This window comes from Triticum aestivum, chromosome 7D, assembly GCF_018294505.1.
Source record: "Triticum aestivum cultivar Chinese Spring chromosome 7D, IWGSC CS RefSeq v2.1, whole genome shotgun sequence".
Taxonomy (NCBI): Eukaryota; Viridiplantae; Streptophyta; class Magnoliopsida; order Poales; family Poaceae; genus Triticum; species Triticum aestivum.
The window spans coordinates 632,064,666-632,081,911 of NC_057814.1; the positions used below are offsets into that span (position 1 = coordinate 632,064,666).

General features: G+C 41.7%; 1 protein-coding gene and 1 long non-coding RNA gene across 6 annotated transcripts; both read left to right on the forward strand.

The window, feature by feature from the left end:
* LOC123166032 (uncharacterized) lies at positions 1 to 4,126 on the forward strand. The gene is made up of 4 exons (XR_006483331.1): positions 1 to 137; positions 2,517 to 2,609; positions 3,033 to 3,511; positions 3,675 to 4,126. It is a non-coding gene; the product is annotated as an uncharacterized lncRNA (long non-coding RNA).
* Positions 4,127 to 9,128: 5,002 nt separating this feature from the next.
* On the forward strand, positions 9,129 to 17,196 carry LOC123165088 (uncharacterized). Of its 5 annotated transcripts, none has more exons than XM_044582719.1 (25): positions 9,150 to 9,422; positions 9,845 to 9,931; positions 10,602 to 10,769; positions 10,846 to 10,928; positions 11,024 to 11,701; positions 11,822 to 11,962; positions 12,073 to 12,192; positions 12,311 to 12,548; positions 12,628 to 12,719; positions 12,833 to 12,931; positions 13,027 to 13,119; positions 13,224 to 13,505; positions 13,624 to 13,714; positions 13,851 to 13,931; positions 14,073 to 14,275; positions 14,357 to 14,518; positions 14,638 to 14,751; positions 14,932 to 15,027; positions 15,171 to 15,439; positions 15,543 to 15,714; positions 15,847 to 15,960; positions 16,065 to 16,196; positions 16,312 to 16,412; positions 16,522 to 16,709; positions 16,911 to 17,196. In XM_044582719.1, exons 5-24 carry the CDS (start codon positions 11,150 to 11,152, stop codon positions 16,703 to 16,705), a joined length of 3,336 nt encoding a protein of 1,111 aa, XP_044438654.1. In that variant the 5' UTR covers positions 9,150 to 9,422; positions 9,845 to 9,931; positions 10,602 to 10,769; positions 10,846 to 10,928; positions 11,024 to 11,149; the 3' UTR covers positions 16,706 to 16,709; positions 16,911 to 17,196. The 5 variants fall into 5 exon arrangements, with proteins under 5 accessions (XP_044438651.1, XP_044438652.1, XP_044438655.1 ...); XM_044582718.1 differs by having other exon boundaries at positions 10,869 to 10,928; XM_044582716.1 differs by lacking the exon at positions 9,845 to 9,931 and having other exon boundaries at positions 9,129 to 9,422; positions 10,869 to 10,928.
* The last annotated feature ends 50 nt before the right edge of the window (positions 17,197 to 17,246 follow it).

Here is a 17,246-nt window from a genome sequence, read left to right on the forward strand (position 1 = left end):
TCTCCTCGCCTCTGTTCCCCTTCCCATCGGCTGTTTTCTTCCCATCGGTTTGTTCCCCTTCACATTTGATTTTCAATCCAAGCGCGGAACGACTTGGTGGGCTTCTGGCCAGAGAGATGGCAGGGGAGGCCGGCGGAGTGAGTGTTCAACTCCTTTTCTTGTCCTTTTTTAGATTCGTTTTTTGCATTCTAGGGTTTGTTCCTCTTTTGTTTGTTTGTTTTGAGGTAGTTCATCATTAACCTGGGGGGGGGGGGGGGGGGGGGGGGTGGTGTTTTATGTGAGCGACCTACGTTAAGATGAATGTTTTTGAGTGTGTGGAATGCACATGTTTTTTTAGAGTGAAATAAAATGTTTTTTGATTGTGCCCCTAGGTACAGATCCTGCCCTGTATGTAGTTGTGCATCTACGTATAGCTGCTGAATAGTAGTCAGATTAGATTCAGAGCCTGCTGTTATTTTTGAATAGTATCTATATGCTCATCTTTTTTAGATCCCCTGTTTGTGGTACTGTATGTAGCATATAGCACACAGATTGCAGCCTCTTCTGCTTATCTATGATACAGATTGTCCCTAGCTAATAATGACATGACTTTGTTTTTGTGATGAAAATCTCTTATGTGTGCATCAAGTCTTCCATTTTCTTTTGTGTTAATTGCCTGCTCTGGTTCTGCTTCATTTTCAGTAGCTGCCTTCCACTCTGTTTGTTGGTTGCTGGTATTGCTTGTTCTGATTGCGCATCATTTCCATGTGTTTCTGAACGAGCTCCTGATGTGTCCACTTTGTTAGTTGATTTGCTTATACATTCCTTGACTTCTATATTATTAAGGTGTCTCTCAAAACAGGGCTGTATCTGTTTTATGAGTTGTGCTCGAATTTAGGAGCGCATATATGATTATGGCTTCTCTTAAGTTTATTCATCAAAGTCTCTTTACTTTATATGTTCGCTGTGTAGAATCGATAACTTTGACTAGTTGCAGCTTTGCTTGTGATCTGCCTGAACCTATGATACAGATGGTTCCCTAGCTAATAATATGACGATCAAATTCCCTAAGCATTCATGCATCCCATATCACCATGGCTGTTGTTTGAGTAGATCTATTTTCATTTTCTGAACCAAACCACAGCTCCCACCTTGTTGGTTGATCCCTGATAAACTTCTTGGCTAGAGGTGCCTTCCGCGTTGGACCCTTGGTATAGTTTCTGGATGAGCATGGTGCTTCTTGACTGTCTACTTTTGTTAGTTGAGTGATGACAACTTTTTTTACTAGACTTCCCTGAAATGGTTTACATCCTGAAGTCTGGAGCATCTGCATTCTGACTTGAGTTTTGCTGATGGCTTTGTCCGAGTCTGAACAACAATTTCTCTGACTTTGATATATTTGCTGTTCATAATTGATGCTAGAAGGATTGGTAGGACTTTAGAAGCAGCAACTCTTTACAGTTTTTAGTTTTGCAAGAATGTTTTGTGAAATCAAAGTTCGGCACTTTTTTAGTTGATTCTTCTGACTGATACATTCCTTGACTCAGTAAAATAGTCTCTGCAACGGGGGTGCCTGATGAACTTTAGAGCATATGTATTGTTAATTTTGCTCCTGAACTTTCGGAGCGACCGGATGTATGATTAATGTTTCGCGTAGCATAGTTTGAATGAACAACAGCTCCTCTTACCTGATATTATCGTTGTTCAGAATTGATGCTTTCAGAGGTAGTAACTCACTACAGTTCCGTTACGCAAGACTGTTTTGAGAGATGGAAGGACAGCACCATACCAATATTTAGAAGGCCTTTCCTCTTAATGACAGTGTATTTAGAGTCGGAAGATCACAGTAATTCTGCTCCTCCAGGAGAGTAAACTTTGTAATTAACAATGTATAGGAATATCCCAGTTAACAAATTTCTTCCCATCGGGTAGCTTGCCTCACCTCACCTTTAGTCGCATAGTTGTTGCCGACGGAAGCCTCTTTGGATAATGGATTCTAACAGTCCTTGTGTCCCCAATAGAATGTAGCCTATTTTTGTTCTTTTGGTTATTTGTAGTTCCAGGCACTGTTGTTATCCCGATTCTACTTTTATTTTTGTTTGTGCTTTGGGTTTATTGGTAAACAGCGTCAGATCAAGTCTCTCATTATTTAGGTTTGTTTCTCCATTTATCCATGAATTTTTTTTGAGCACCCGATTGCTAAGCCACTTTTCAAATTATTGTTGTAGTGGAGTGGCCCATATTTTAGCTTGTGGTCTGCTCACTTCCATTTAATTTTCCCCCTAAAATAATAAAAAGCTTTGGTTTGCTCTCAGCTAAACATAAGTTCATATTACTTTTGTGTTTGACTCATATTGTTGGAGTTGCATGTTTCTTTGAAAGCTTTTAGTTTGGTGATGCCCAGAGCAAGAGGGGAATGTATGTTTTTTTCTCATGAACAAGCCTTTTGCATTAATAAGTGGAGATAACAAAGTAAATTGTAGAGCTTTTCCAAATTTGTTTGACTAAAAGAAAACTGTTTTCCTTTTTGTTCTCAGGTTTTGTCTTGTGAGCTATGTGGGAACTTTTGCCATGGCGGTGCTGACAACAACTTCAAGATCGACATTCGTGATGAGTTCCTGTCTAAAGCGGTATGAGTTGTACTAGATTCAGTTCATTGGTTACGCTGTCAGATCATCGATTGTTTCTTCTTCAGAATAGTTTGGTTGATTACATTATTACTAGTTCTGTAGTATCATAGTATTTTAATGATTGATTATGTCCAAAATAATCAGTTTTTTTTGGGGGGGGGGGGGGGGGGGGGAGACAATCAGTTAGTAGTTCGCACCTTAATGTACTTTGTTATTTTGTTTCCTAGTTCAGCCGCAGTGTATCAATCAAGTGGTGCAGCATTTTCGCATGTTTTATACCCTGATTGTACAAGTCATGGTCAGAATGGTTGTGTATTTTGCCATGGATGGTCGCGCTCTTTTTGTATTCAGACATGTGTTTTTTTATGTTATGTACAGTTTCCTAATTATATTTTTCGTTTCTTTTTTTTTACTTTTTTGTAGACTGTCCCATGCAATGCAAGAGTCTACGTCAATGGTGTTACCGGGGACTACATGCGTTTTGAAGCCCATGGACGCAAGTACTCTGTCGACATTGTGAAGGAGGCACACAGGACCAGGATCAAGGGGAGTGGCTGGAAGAAATTCACTTCTGACTTTTCTCTTTAGAAGGGTGCTGTGGTCATTTTTGACTTGGACAGGCGTCCCCGCCAGGCATATGTTGTCGCTCAAAGTGTTGACTTGCACACAGTTGAAGGAAGCATTTTTCAGACGGGGATGCTGATGAAAGAGATGATAGATGGAGACATCTCAGATGTGGACGAATACGGTGGCAGCATAAAGATTGAGTATACAAGGGGTCTAACTCTGAATGATGCACAGCAGGACATTCTCAATGAACTGGTGCTCAGCTTCAAGTCCAAGTTTTTAGGAGTGTGTTTTGTACACTGCTTACTACAACCGACACTCAAGTTGGACAAATGGTATGTTTTGTTGTTTCTTTTTTTTAATACTTGCTTTTTGTGTTTACTTTATTTTGTTTATATGCATTCATTATTTTCTTAAATGCATGCAGTTTTTGTTGCGTTTGCTTCAAGCTTTTTTATTTTCATGTTTTTTGTTTTCTGTTCTTTGTTGTGGATATAGAAAGTGCCAGAGAGCGTTGCTACAAGCTTGAACATCCCTAAAGAAGGGTTGGCTTGTGTTCGTCTAAGCAGTGGGGAGGCAAAGACTCGTGTTGAATACAGCACGTCTACTGATGGACGTATAGCTTTCAACAAAAAGCAGTGGAGGCGTTTCCTTTCAAAGACTACCCTGGAAATCAGTGACTGCATCTTCATGTTCTTCAAGGCCAGCAGCAAGTCTTGCATGAATGTTACTGTTGTCGTCAGCAAGCTTTAAGTTTCACTTTCTTTTTCGAGAAGCTATGTTCCTAGTTATGTAGTATGCTGATGCAAAACATCGCTGCGGTCTTTTGTTTATGCGGTTGACAAGAACCAAGTAACCCCCCCGGCTCGTCGTTTGCGATGTTTATTATCTATGTGTGTTTCAAAACTATGTGGAATATGTGTGTTCTCGTAATGATAAGTGATGTTATATATTTTTCATCAGTATGTTTCTTTAGGAGTAAAGGCGTTTACGTTTTTTTAATGTTTTCTTGTTATGATTTGTAACGATAAACACCCTTTGCCTGTCTGCACTATACATGCAATTTTGTTTGCCCGGTTCCTTTTTAGTAACAAAAATATTGTTTTCTCATAGATGCCTTATTTTTTGCAAGTAGTCATCTTTGAAAATCGTAGGTCTAAGAGAGTGCGGTCAAGGTCGTAGTTGAAAGTCTACCGTCTACTCACAATTTAGGGAGAGGGAGGGTGGGCGACTATGTGTTTTTGTATGAGCTTGTTCTTTAAAGATTGTTCTTGAACATACCGAGTTTGCAACTCAGCCATCAACTAGCAGAGTGCGTGTCTTGTTGAAGGTCCCCAGTTGTATGCGATCCATCAACTCACAACAAGGGGGAGTGTGTGTTGTTGATGGTCCCCAGTTGCAAGCCCACCATCAAATAGGAACTAGGAGGGGGATGGGGGAGTGTTTGTGTTTTCTCGAGGGGCCCCATTTTTTTGCTTGTCGATAATTGAGGCGCAACTAGGTGTGTGCGTGTGTGTCTTGTTGGTCTCCCCAGTTGCAAGTTACTCATCAACTCATAACTAGGGGGATGTGTGTGTGTGTGTTTTATCCATGGCCCCCAGTTGCAAGTTGACATCGACTCGCAACTAGGGTGTGTGTGTGTGTGTGTGTGTGTGTGTGTTTTGTCATGGATCCCTAGTTGCATGTCAATAATCGACTCGCAACTAGAAGTGTGTGCGTGTGTTTGTGTTTTTTCAAGGGCCCCCAGCTGCATCTCAACCACCGACTTTGTAACTAGGGTGTGTGTGTGCGTGTGTCGAGGACCCCTAGTTGCAAGTTATCCATCGACTCGCAACTAGGGGGTGTGTGTGTCTTTGTGTGTTTTATTCGTGGCCCCCAAGTGTAACTGGGGCACCCAGTTGCATCTCAACGACCGACTTGTAACTAGGGGGCGTGTACGTGTGTTGAGGACCCCTAGTTGCAAGTTGCCCATCGACTCGTAACTAGGGTGTGTGTGTGGGTGGGTCCCCAGTTGTAGTTTACCCAATTGAATGTTGATAACCAACTTTGCAACCACAGGTTGTGTGTGTGTGTGTGTGTCCCCAGTTGCAAGTTACCCATCGACTCGCAACTAGGTTGTGTGTGTGTGTGTTTTATTCGTGGCGTCCAATTGCAAGTTGACATCGACTCGTAACTAGGGTGTGTGTGTGTGTGTGTTTGTATGCGTGTGTTTTGTCGTGGGTCCCGAGTTGCATGTCAATAACCGACTCGCAACTAGAAGTGCGTGTGTGTGTGTGTGTATTTTTGTCAAGGGGCCCCCAGTTGCATCTCAACTACCGACTTGTAACTAGGGGTGTGTGTGTTTGTTGAGGACCCCTAGTTGCAAGTTGCTCATCGACTCGCAACTAAGGGATGTGTGTGTGTGTGTGTGTGTGTTTTTGTCGTGGGTCCCTAGTTGCATGTCAATAATCGACCCGCAACTAGAAATGTGTGCGTGTGTGTGTCTTTTTTGTCAAGGGGGTCCCATTTGCATCTCACAACCGACTTTTGTAACTAGGAGAGTGTGTGCGTGTGTCGAGAACCCCTAGTTGCAAGTTGCCCATCCGACTCGCAACCAGGGGGATGTGTGTGTGTGTCTTTTTGTCAAGGGTCCCCAATCGCATGTTGACCATCAAACTCGCAACTAGGGGGGGGGTTGTTTGTTGAGGACCCCTAGTTGCAAGTTGCCCATCGACTCGCAACTAGGGGTATGTGTGTGTCTTTTTGTTGAGGGTCACTAGTTGCATGTCAAGCATCGACTCGCAACTAGGGGGTCTGTGTTTGTTGAGGACCCCCAGTTGCAAGTTTCCCATCGACTCGCAACTAGAGAAGGGTGTGTGTGTGTGTCTTCTTGTTGAGGGTCTCCAGTTGCAAGTTCCCCATTTGACTCACAACTAGGGGTGTGTGTGTGTGTCTTTTTGTTGAGGACCCCCAGTTGCAAGTCGCCCATCGACTCGCAACTAGGGGTGTGTGTGTGTTTTGTTGAGGACCCCCAGTTGCAAGTTGCCCATCGACTCGCAACTAGGGGTGTGTGTGTCTTTTTGTTGAGGGTCGCCAGTTGCAAGTTCCCCATTGACTCGCAACTAGGGTGTGTGTGTGTGTTTTGTTGAGGACCCCCAGTTGCAAGTTGCCCATCGACTCGCAATTAGGGGGTGTGTGTGTTTGCTGAGGACCCCCAGTTGCAAGTTGACCATCGACTTGCAACTATGGAGGGTGTGTGTGTCTTTTTGTTAAGGGTCCCCAGTTGCATGTCAAGCATCGACTCGCAACTAGGGGTGTGTGTGTGTGTTTCGTTGAGGACCCCTAGTTGCAAGTTGCCCATCGACTCGCAACTAGGGGGAAGGGTGTGTGTGTGTCTTTTTGTTGAGGGTCTCCAGTTGCAAGTTCTCCATTGACTCGCAACTAGGGTGTGTGTGTGTTTTGTTGAGGGTCCCCAGTTGCAAGTTCCCCATCGACTCGCAACTAGGGGGTGTGTGTGTCTTTTTGTTGAGGGTCACCAGTTGCATGTCAAGCATCGACTCGCAACTAGGGGTGTGTGTGTGTCTTTTTGTTGAGGACCCCCAGTTGCAAGTCGCCCATCGACTCGCAACTAGGGGTGTGTGTGTGTTTTGTTGAGGACCCCCAGTTGCAAGTTGCCCATCGACTCGCAACTAGGGGTGTGTGTGTGTCTTTTTGTTGAGGGTCTCCAGTTGCAAGTTCCCCGTTGACTCGCAACTAGGGGGTGTGTGTGTGTTTTGTTGAGGACCCCAGTTGCAAGTTGCCCATCGACTCGCAATTAGGGGGTGTGTGTGTTTGCTGAGGACCCCCAGTTGCAAGTTGACCATCGACTTGCAACTATGGAGGGTGTGTGTGTCTTTTTGTTAAGGGTCCCCAGTTGCATGTCAAGCATCGACTCGCAACTAGGGGTGTGTGTGTGTTTTGTTGAGGACCCCCAGTTGCAAGTTGCCCATCGACTCGCAACTAGGGGGAAGGGTGTGTGTGTGTCTTTTTGTTGAGGGTCTCCAGTTGCAAGTTCCCCATTGACTCGCAACTAGGGTGTGTGTGTGTTTTGTTGAGGGTCCCCAGTTGCAAGTTCCCCATCGACTCGCAACTAGGGGGGTGTGTGTGTCTTTTTGTTGAGGGTCACCAGTTGCATGTCAAGCATCGACTCGCAACTAGGGGTGTGTGTGTGTCTTTTTGTTGAGGACCCCCAGTTGCAAGTCGCCCATCGACTCGCAACTAGGGGTGTGTGTGTGTTTTGTTGAGGACCCCCAGTTGCAAGTTGCCCATCGACTCGCAACTAGGGTGTGTGTGTGTGTTTTGTTGCGGACCCCCAGTTGCAAGTTGCCCATCGACTCGCAATTAGGGGGGTGTGTGTTTGCTGAGGACCCCCAGTTGCAAGTTGACCATCGACTTGCAACTATGGAGGGTGTGTGTGTCTTTTTGTTAAGGGTCCCCAGTTGCATGTCAAGCATCGACTCGCAACTAGGGGTGTGTGTGTGTGTTTTGTTGAGGACCCCCAGTTGCAAGTTGCCCATCGACTCGCAACTAGGGGGAAGGGTGTGTGTGTGTCTTTTTGTTGAGGGTCTCCAGTTGGATGTCAAGCATCGACTCGCAACTAGGGGGGGCCCTTAGTTGTAAGTTGCCCATCGACTCGCAACTAGGGTTGTGTGTGCCTTTTTGTCGAGGGTCCCAAGTTGCAAGTTGCTCATCGACTCGCAACTTAGGGGGTGTGTGTGTTTTTTATTCGTGGACCCAGTTTGCAAATTGCAAGTTGCCCATCGACTCGCAACTAGGGTTGTGTGTGCCTTTTTGTCGAGGGTCCCAAGTTGCAAGTTGCTCATCGACTCGCAACTTAGGGGGTGTGTGTGTTTTTTATTCGTGGACCCAGTTTGCAAATTGCAAGTTGACCATCGACTCGCAACTAGGGAGGGTGTGTGTGTGTCTTTTTGTTAAGGGTCCCCAGTCGCATGTTGACCATCAAACTCGCAACTAGGGGAGGGTGTGTGTTTGTTGAGGACCCCCAGTTGCAAGTTCCATCGACTCGCAAGTAGGGGTGTGTGTGTGTCTTTTAGTTGAGGGTCACCAGTTGCAAGTTGACCATCGACTCGCAACTAGGGGGGTGTGTGTTTGCTGAGGACCCCCAGTTGCAAGTTGCCCATCGACTCGCAACTAGGGGGAGGGTGTGTGTGTGTGTGTGTGTGTTTTTGTTGAGGGTCACCAGTTGCATGTCAAGCATCGACTCGCAACTAGGGGGGCCCTTAGTTGCAAGTTGCCCATCGACTCGCAACTAGGGTTGTGTGTGCCTTTTTGTCGAGGGTCCCAAGTTGCAAGTTGCTCATCGACTCGCAACTTACGGGGGTGTGTGTTTTTTATTTGTGGACCCAGTTTGCAAATTGCAACTAGGGGGGTGCCGCGTATTTATGTGTTTGTTAAGGTCCATAGTTTTTGCGAGTCTACCATCGAGCCACAACCAAGGACGAGGCGGAGAAGTTGCTAGCCGAGGATCGACTTGCAACTAGGGGGAGGGGGAGGGGAAAAATAGTTTTCTGTACGAATTCTTATATTTTTGCAAGTCAACCACTGAAAATCGCAATTTGAGAGGTGCCGGTGTGTGTGTGTGTGTTTGTTGAGGAACGTTTTTCAACCAGTTCCAAGTTGATGCTCGACTCACATTCTTTTTTTACAACTATTTTCTTCTTTTTTTTGATAGATATTTTTTCCTTTTTTTAATGGAACAAAACAAATGATTTTTTACTTTGTAAACAAATATTTTTTGTATCATTTTTTTCTTGCATGGTATGATCTCGTGTATGTTTTTACACACAACAACCTCTTGTGTAGGAGCACAAAGGACGTTTTTTGAACTCTACTGTATTACTTTTTTTCTGGAGGGTTTTTGTGGAAGATGTCCAATGTTTTTGCAACGGATAACCTCAGGTTGTGCGGCTCTGCTTCTATCTTTTTTTTGGCTGGCACTGTTTGAATCGGTGGGAGAGAGAGAAGGGAGAGACGGGGGCGAGCACATCGAAGACGATGGCCTGCGATGTCGCCGCCGACGAGCCACCCGCCATCCCCACCGCGCTCGACAAGGCCCCCGCCGTCTGCCCCGTCCAGGAGCCCCGCGCGACCGACAACTCCCCCGCCGTCTGCACCGTCCGGGAGCTCCGCGCAGGCGACGCGCCGTCCGCCATGGGCAGGGGCCCCGATCTCTGCTCCGGCGACACTGAGCATGCGGCACACGATAGAGTAAGACCAAGCCCACATCACGCTATCTCTATGATGTTTTTTTTTTCGTTTGTATGCGGGGTTCCAGTTTGGTTCCGCTCCGTTCAACTCCGCGCCGCGATTTCGTTCTGCAGAATGCGTCGCCTCGCTGCGATTTTTTGTGTAGGTCACGTTGGAGTAGTGGGTTGGGCAGCAGAGGGATGAGGATTTCGATTCATTGAGCCAGGAATCTCTATTTGATAGATGTCTGTCTCTGTTAGAGAAATTGTACGGCAAGTCTGAATTTGTTAGATTCAGAGTGTGGTTATGCGGCAAGGGTGGGTGCTTTTTAGGTGTTTCTCCCTATGAGGGGATTTTTTTGGTGATCAAAGTGTTTGAACAGACTAGCTGTTTCGCTGTTTTGATTGGCTTATGTTTATGGAACATTTATTTTGTCTGTGTAGATGAAGGGCTTGCACCCTAGTTGAGATGGCCGAACTTCTAGTCTGGAAGACCATGCATGCTTCTTCTTTTTTCTCAGTCAGCTCTGGGTATAACAAACAGAGCCAGCATACTACTTTCAGCTTTGATGAATTGTTCAAGCTTGATGAAGGGCTTGCACCCTAGTTGAGATGGCCTGATCAGTTGAGGCTATTTTTGGCAAGCTTGATGAATTGTTCACCAAAATAAGTCATCCCTAGTATATATATATATATCAGTTGTCTATGCTTTGCCTTCTTCTTTTTGTACTTATTTATACCTCTTTGTGCTTAAATAATGTTCTAATTGACTGGAACATTTTCAATTTTTAGTGAACTCTCCCAAAAAAAATCTGAAACTAATGTTCCTATGTTAATTCGTATCACTACCTTTGACTGTACAAGGAGGCATATATCAAAATTCAGAGCAGCCTTCCATTTTTTTTGTTAACTGTTTTTGATTGGCAATCAAGCAGATCATGCTAAAATAAATCTGGTCCCTTATTCAAACCAAGGTAGCTGACGTAGTCGCGTAGCGACAATACTTCTAATTGATCAGTAGGAGTAGTTCAGCACTGGTGTTGTAACCAGATGTGTTCCATGCTTCTGGGTAGTAGTTTATGCTTTTTTAGTTCCTGATGTTTTTGGTTTAATTAGTAGTGTATTCGAGACTGTTTTTTTATGCATTTTTTTGCTGCTGCTCATGCATTTTTTGTCTAAATGTTTGTTTTATCTTAAACAGGAGCTTTTAAGCAAAGATACAAATCCTGACCTTTTGGAGACAAACAACAGTAGCCAAGAACATGATTCAGGGGATGACACCATGAATGACAAACATGAACAAAGTATAGTGGATCTGACAGAAACAGACGCATCTGACGGCATGCTGTTTGACGGCTTGAGAAGAATTGTAAATATGTTTTGAACTAGTAGAAGCTAATTTTTATTTTTGTGTGTCGTTTTTTGTAAGTTCAATTTTCCGACAGAAACTTTCCATTTATTTGTACAGTTAGAGGAAAGACAAGAGAGGAAGCAGGAAAGGAGTGCTTTGAAAGAGAAAAGGAACAAGGTATGCTTTTTCGTTGTTTTTTTCATTTTTGTAACTTCTGTGAGCCATAACCAATTTTTTTTCTAGAGAATAATACTTCTTATGCCCATTTCCAGAGGAGAAGGCCAGAGGAAGGAAAACCCAAACGACACATTAACAAAGAAAGAGCAACTGCATACAGCAGATTTAGCATTGGATATTTCGCAAAGATTGTTGATGTTGTGTGCAAAAGCAATCATAGGATGGATGTTGTTAGGAACGGTGGTTTTGGATACTTGCTTGAGCTAGATGATTGTTATGTTCCACGGCCATTCGCACAGTGGGTCGCGGACAACATATCCACAAAAGATGAAGCAATTGTACTTGGTGGGAAATCAATTCCTCTCAACCCTGAAGCCGTATCATTAGTTCTTGGTATACCAGCAGGCGGAACAAAGATCACAGTGCTAGACGAGGAGTTTGGGAAAGCGGAGTTTCTATCACTGTTTGGGCTAACAGATCTTCCATCCATAAGTTTCTTCGGGAACAAGATTATAAATGAAGAGCTGCCTGACGACGTTTATCTTCGCTGCTTCTTGACTGTCGCACTAGCAACCTTCCTGTGTCCCACATCCAACACAAAGCCAAGCACCAAATATTTGGGAGCACTTGTGGATGTGTCAAAGTCAAAAGATCTTGATTGGTGCTCTTTTGTCCATACATGGAATATCGCCTATGTCAAGAAGTACCAAACAGACAAGCTGAAGCAGAAACGGATAACAACCACTTTGGGAGGCTGCATTTATCAGCTAGCAGTATGCGCCTTCTTTTTGTTTTTATGAAACTTTTTGTTAATTTTATTTTATTTTATGAGCACTGTGTTCTCATCAAACATTCTCAAGGCTGCATTTGTATTTTTGTTGTTTATTTTGCAGGTTTGGTGTCTAGACTTCAACAATTTTGGATCAATAACAATTCCACCAGCACTACCCAGGGTTTGTTTTTGGAAAGGACAAACCATTAAACATTTTAGTGATATGCTAATTGGGAAAGATGGATTATATGGAGCTCTTCAAGTAATTATCATACTCTGCTATTTTTTTGTCTCTGTTTTATGTCTATCTTTTTGGTTTCTTACATCTACTCCTTTTTTATGTTTGTTTATTGTTTTCCATTTTTTTGTCAGATAAAAGATGAGGCAGAAACTTGCTATGCAGAAACTGACGGTGCATGGGCAAGCACCGCCAAGAACTCAAACATCCAAAAAGCTCTACAAAGGGTCTTAGGCAACTCTTTTTCAGATAAGGTAAAATGCATGAGAGTTGGTTGAGAGAGCAACTTCAACAGTCAATTTAAGCTATTTTGGTTTCCCCTTTTTATATATTTTTTGATTTATTTTTGTGGAATTTTTTTCTGCTTGTTAGATCAAAGAAGATATATTCCTCAATTTCCAGGAGCGTGTAAAAGATCAAAACCTGACCACTTGTCTGATAGCAAAACAAGTGTTGCTGGATACTTTGAACATTGTCTCTTCTTCTTTTAATGGCTCTCAACATACAGAGAAGTTAGAGTCATCCGAGCACTTGTACATGCCATCCGACAAAGATAATGGGTTTGGCAGTACTATTAGAGTTGATTCTAATGGGATTGAAATTGGCAGTGGTATGTTATTACAGCATTTTTTCTTGTTCTAATTCATGTTGTGTTTTCTGTAATAAGACCCCCACTATATTTGTGGCAGATCGAAGAGGCAGGAAGAAGAGAATGAAGACGAGTACACAGCAGTCAATAACTTCAACAAGTAAGGATGTATTGTTGCAAGATAAAATAAAGGTATTTTTGTTCTTATTTTTTAGTCTTTTTAAATCCACATTTTTCGTGTGTAATTTTCAGTTCATTTTTTTTCTGTACCAAATTTATGACTATGCCCATGGTCACACCTCCAGCAAAGCACACCTGAAGTTGACACACAAGGAGTCAAAGCTGAATTGCAACCAGTACCATGGAATGGTCCTATAAATGAGCACAAACATCAAGATGAACTGGTTAGTTTCATATAAAAACAGAAGATCTAACGTTTTTATCCTTTTTTCTTAATTTTTTGTTATTTAACATGCAACTCTGTAAACTAATTTGCCAGGAAGTAAATTCTGAAATTGGTAAAGGATGTACACATATAGTTGGACAACCGGTGCGTGCTGAATGCATTGCACTGCAACAAGAAGCCCACGAGGTTATATGTCATGTGTTTCTTTTTTGTCAACACATTTTTTTCTTTTTTAGCTTGGTGCATATAACTCTGACACCAACCACTTCAATTTTTTTTTTGTGTTGCAGGGAGAAAGCATGAACAAGGTTGGCCCTGCTAAACACAACCAAGACACAAATATGTTGGATGGACATAGCAACATCCTCGAGCGCAGTGTCAATGCTTGTCCTATTGAAATAGAAGCACCACAGAAAAGCACTAGCCTGAACTACATGCTATTATCAGCTAGATTGGCAAAAGCAGTGATGAGCACGACACAAGTTAACAATTCAAAGGAAGTATCCACTAGAGATGTACAGACAACATTCACAGGGTTAGAACATAATACTGTTAACAACAATAAAACACAGGTACACCCCCTGAGGAATTCATTTGACGTTTGTCTTAGTGTCATCATTCAAAGACGTTGTTCTGTCTGTTCTTTTTTTGTATAGACCAACTGAACCTGTGTTTCTTCTATGAACATAGCATTGTATAGACACTAGTACCATGGAGCAACGAAATGAGAAGCAAGCAGTGGTTTCTGAATGTGTGGAACATCAAAATAACATTGACAAAGGTGTTTTTCCAGGGAAAAACTTTCACACATTTCAGAATTACAAGAAGCACTCCTGAGCACGTGTTTCTTGTTTTTCTAAAGTTTTTTTGACTTGCTTTGTTTCTTCATTTACTTGTTTTTTGTTCATTTGTTTCAGATCAAAACACTGCGAATAATGTCAGCGATTACAAGAAGCGCGTTGAACTTGATATAGATATCAACATAGCACTATCAAACAGTACTGCCTACATTTTTTCATTTTTCTATTATTGATCAGACAATATTTTTTGTCTTTTTTGCATGCTTTGCTGGCAGTGATTTTCTCATTGTTTTGTGCCTTTTTTCCTTTTTCTTCTTGTTTTACATGACAACGGGATAGACGATAAGCAACAACATGTCAAAGAGTTACAGGACACTTTGCATCCATTAGATATTGCAAGGCAAAAGTACTTCTTCACAGATGATGCGACACCTAGCTGCAGAATTCTTCCAGACCATGATGATTGTGGGAATCAAATAATAGAGCCAGAATTGTGGCGCCCATTAGAGATGAACTCGGAAGAATATAATTCTCAAATAGAGGTAATTGTTTCTCCATAGCCCCTATTGCCTTTTTTAGTTGTCATTTTTCTTACACACCCAATTATATTTCTACAATTGTAGGAAGCAAAGAAAAAATATCCATGCAATGCAAGCAAGGATGAGCAAGAAGTGCAAGGAGATTCCTCCATACAGTGTGCGCAGAGACAACCCGTGTCCATAGGCATTTGCAAGTATAGAGACTTTCTTCCACAGTTTGAAGAAAAGGATGGCATCATCGACTTGGTATGTCTTTTTTTCCAAAAAAAATTATCTTCGTTTCTCGCTTGCTCTTTTTCTGTTTTCTAATCTCCTTAGTTTTTCCTGTGTTTCATTATAATATACAACAAAACATTGTTTTTAAGACATCGGCTGTTGCACGCATGTCACACACTTGGGACAGAGCAACAACATGCTACTCCCCAATGGGCAAATGGAACAATGAGAACGCTGAAAGTCCTACACAAAAGCACAAGAAGGTATCATCATTATTTTTGTTATGTTGCTTATGTTCTTATTTCCTCTCTTTTTTACTTTTTTATTTATAAATTCTGCTCTTTTTTAAAAGTGTGTGAGTCTGCCCTCTAAAAGTGTGTTTTTGGTTTCTTTTTTGATTGATTGCTGAACACGTCCTCTTAACATTATTTGCCACTTTGCAGAGATATTCAACAACAGCAATTTTAGGGAAGAGGCTTTTTTCAGATGAGTTTGATGAAAATGATGAACAAGAAGGCACTAAACACCAACCAATGCCTGTAAGTGACTACCTACATGTAAATTTGTTGAACAACTTTCTTTTTTATGTAGCTCTTTTTGACACCTACTTCTCTGCAGCATCATCTTTTTTTGCTGTCACACAAACTAACCATAAATTGTGTGTGTTTATGATTTTTTGTAGGTGTCTCCGGATGTTCAAGTTTTGGGGGAGAGATCATTCAATGGTTCATGCTCTAGTATGGTAAACACGGCGGACAATTTATACAACACGAAGCTATCATTAGGCACTTCATCAAGTGGTAAAGAGAATTTGCCTCCAAAAAGGATAACACACCCAAGCAAGTGGCTCTCCTCACCATATGATCACAACGAGAGAGGACCTCTTCAGCCACATGAGATAGAGCTACACAGGGGCATAGTGGCACTAAGCAAAGTTGAACCTCACAGAAGGGTTTTTTTCTACACTTAGATTTTCCACTTTTTTCCCGTGATTAAATGGTTTCTGATATTTTTGTTGCCTTCACTAACAATACTGGTTCTCAACCACTTGCAGCAAAGTGGCTGTGTTGATTGACAAAACAAGCCTTTTCCTTGGACAACTTGGCGATTCATTTGGTGTGAGTGGTCACGTGGAAGCATATGTTTTCAACGTTTTCTGTCGGATGCTCTTTCGAGAGAATCATCCAAGGAGATCAAAAACGCACTACTTCTTCACTACACTAGGTGTAAGTACAAAGAAATTTCATATCCAAGCACAACTCAACATATTTTCAACATAGGGTTTTTTTGTACAACACTTTACTGGACTTCTTGGGTGGAAGATCAATAATTAAATTTTGTTCTTTTTCACAAATCAGGATTATTTTCTTGAAAATTGGAAATCTGAAGAAGGAAGGAGGGAAATGAAGAGAAAAACACTTAGAAGCTTCAATGGAGCTGGGAAAGCATTGCCTCTACACGAAAGTGATCGTGTATGCTTCATTACACCAAACTATATTAATTTTTTATTTTTTGGGTTTTTATTATCCTTTGTTTTTAAATTTTTGCAATCAAATTGTGTGTCCAAAAAATGCAGATCTTCTTTCCGTCAGTACATGATGAGCACTGGTTCTTGTTCGTTGTTGACATTATAGCAAGAAAGTTTGTCTTCCTAGATTCATATTATGAAGGGAACACACCATTCCACATCGGGATCAGAGATTTGATGGTTAAAACAGTTTTTCTAATCTTTTCTTTTTCTGTTATTTTTTAAATTAAGTTGGTAATGCAACACCCATTCATTTTTGTGTTCCTAAACATATTCATTTTTCAATTGTCTCTAGATAAACAATTTCATAAAAACATGGCAAGATTCTAATCTGAGAGGAATGAGTTTCAGAAAGTTTGGTGTAGAGTACCCAAACATGCCAAAGCAAATCGGAAGGTAAAAATAAGCTAATTTGTGTAAATATCAATTCAGAAACTACTTTTTTTCATTTTACTTTTTGATATTTTCTTTAATTTTTGTTGTTAAATTTTCTGCAAAAAAACAGCGACGCTTGTGGGATTTTTGCTCTTAACTGGATGCAAACTTGGGCTTCGCGAAATCCTCTGCAGCGACAGTTCACAATGAACGACGTAGCAAACGCAAGGGTCAGATTTGCTGTTGACATTCTATTTAGTATTCACAACACAGAGGATCAAGGCAAAACACTCGTCAAGAACTTCGCATGGTAAATTGGTATGTTTTTACTTCTTCCATTGAAGCAAAGTTTTTCTGCTTTTTTTAGCAATGACTTGTGATACAAAATTGTTTATCTTTTTCTCCTGTCTTTCCAATTTTTGTGTATTTTTTTTGCGTTTGCCACTGTAAACAAAGTTCCTTTTGTTATTGTATGTCATTTTCAGGTTACTAACTAGTTCTTTTTTTGTACTTCTTCAGAAGGTCAAGGAGGCCAACCAACTGCAACATTCTCTGTAATGGATGGAGGAATACTACAATAAAGGACTTTAGCAAGATGATCAAAAACAATCACAAAAGTTAAACAACATCACAAAGTGTCCGGTGTACATGGAGGAACGATATGTTTTTTTCTTTTTCATTTGAAAGCAAATCCAAGTTGTATAGCAGTGTCGTAGAAACTGGTCATTAACCAGAAAACAATTTGGAATGTCCCATTTTGTTTTCAGATCAATATCGAAACATCGGTTTTAGAGTGTTCTTTTTCTAATTTGTTTTATGCTTTTAAGTCTGATTATTTTCAGTATCCCTCTTTTT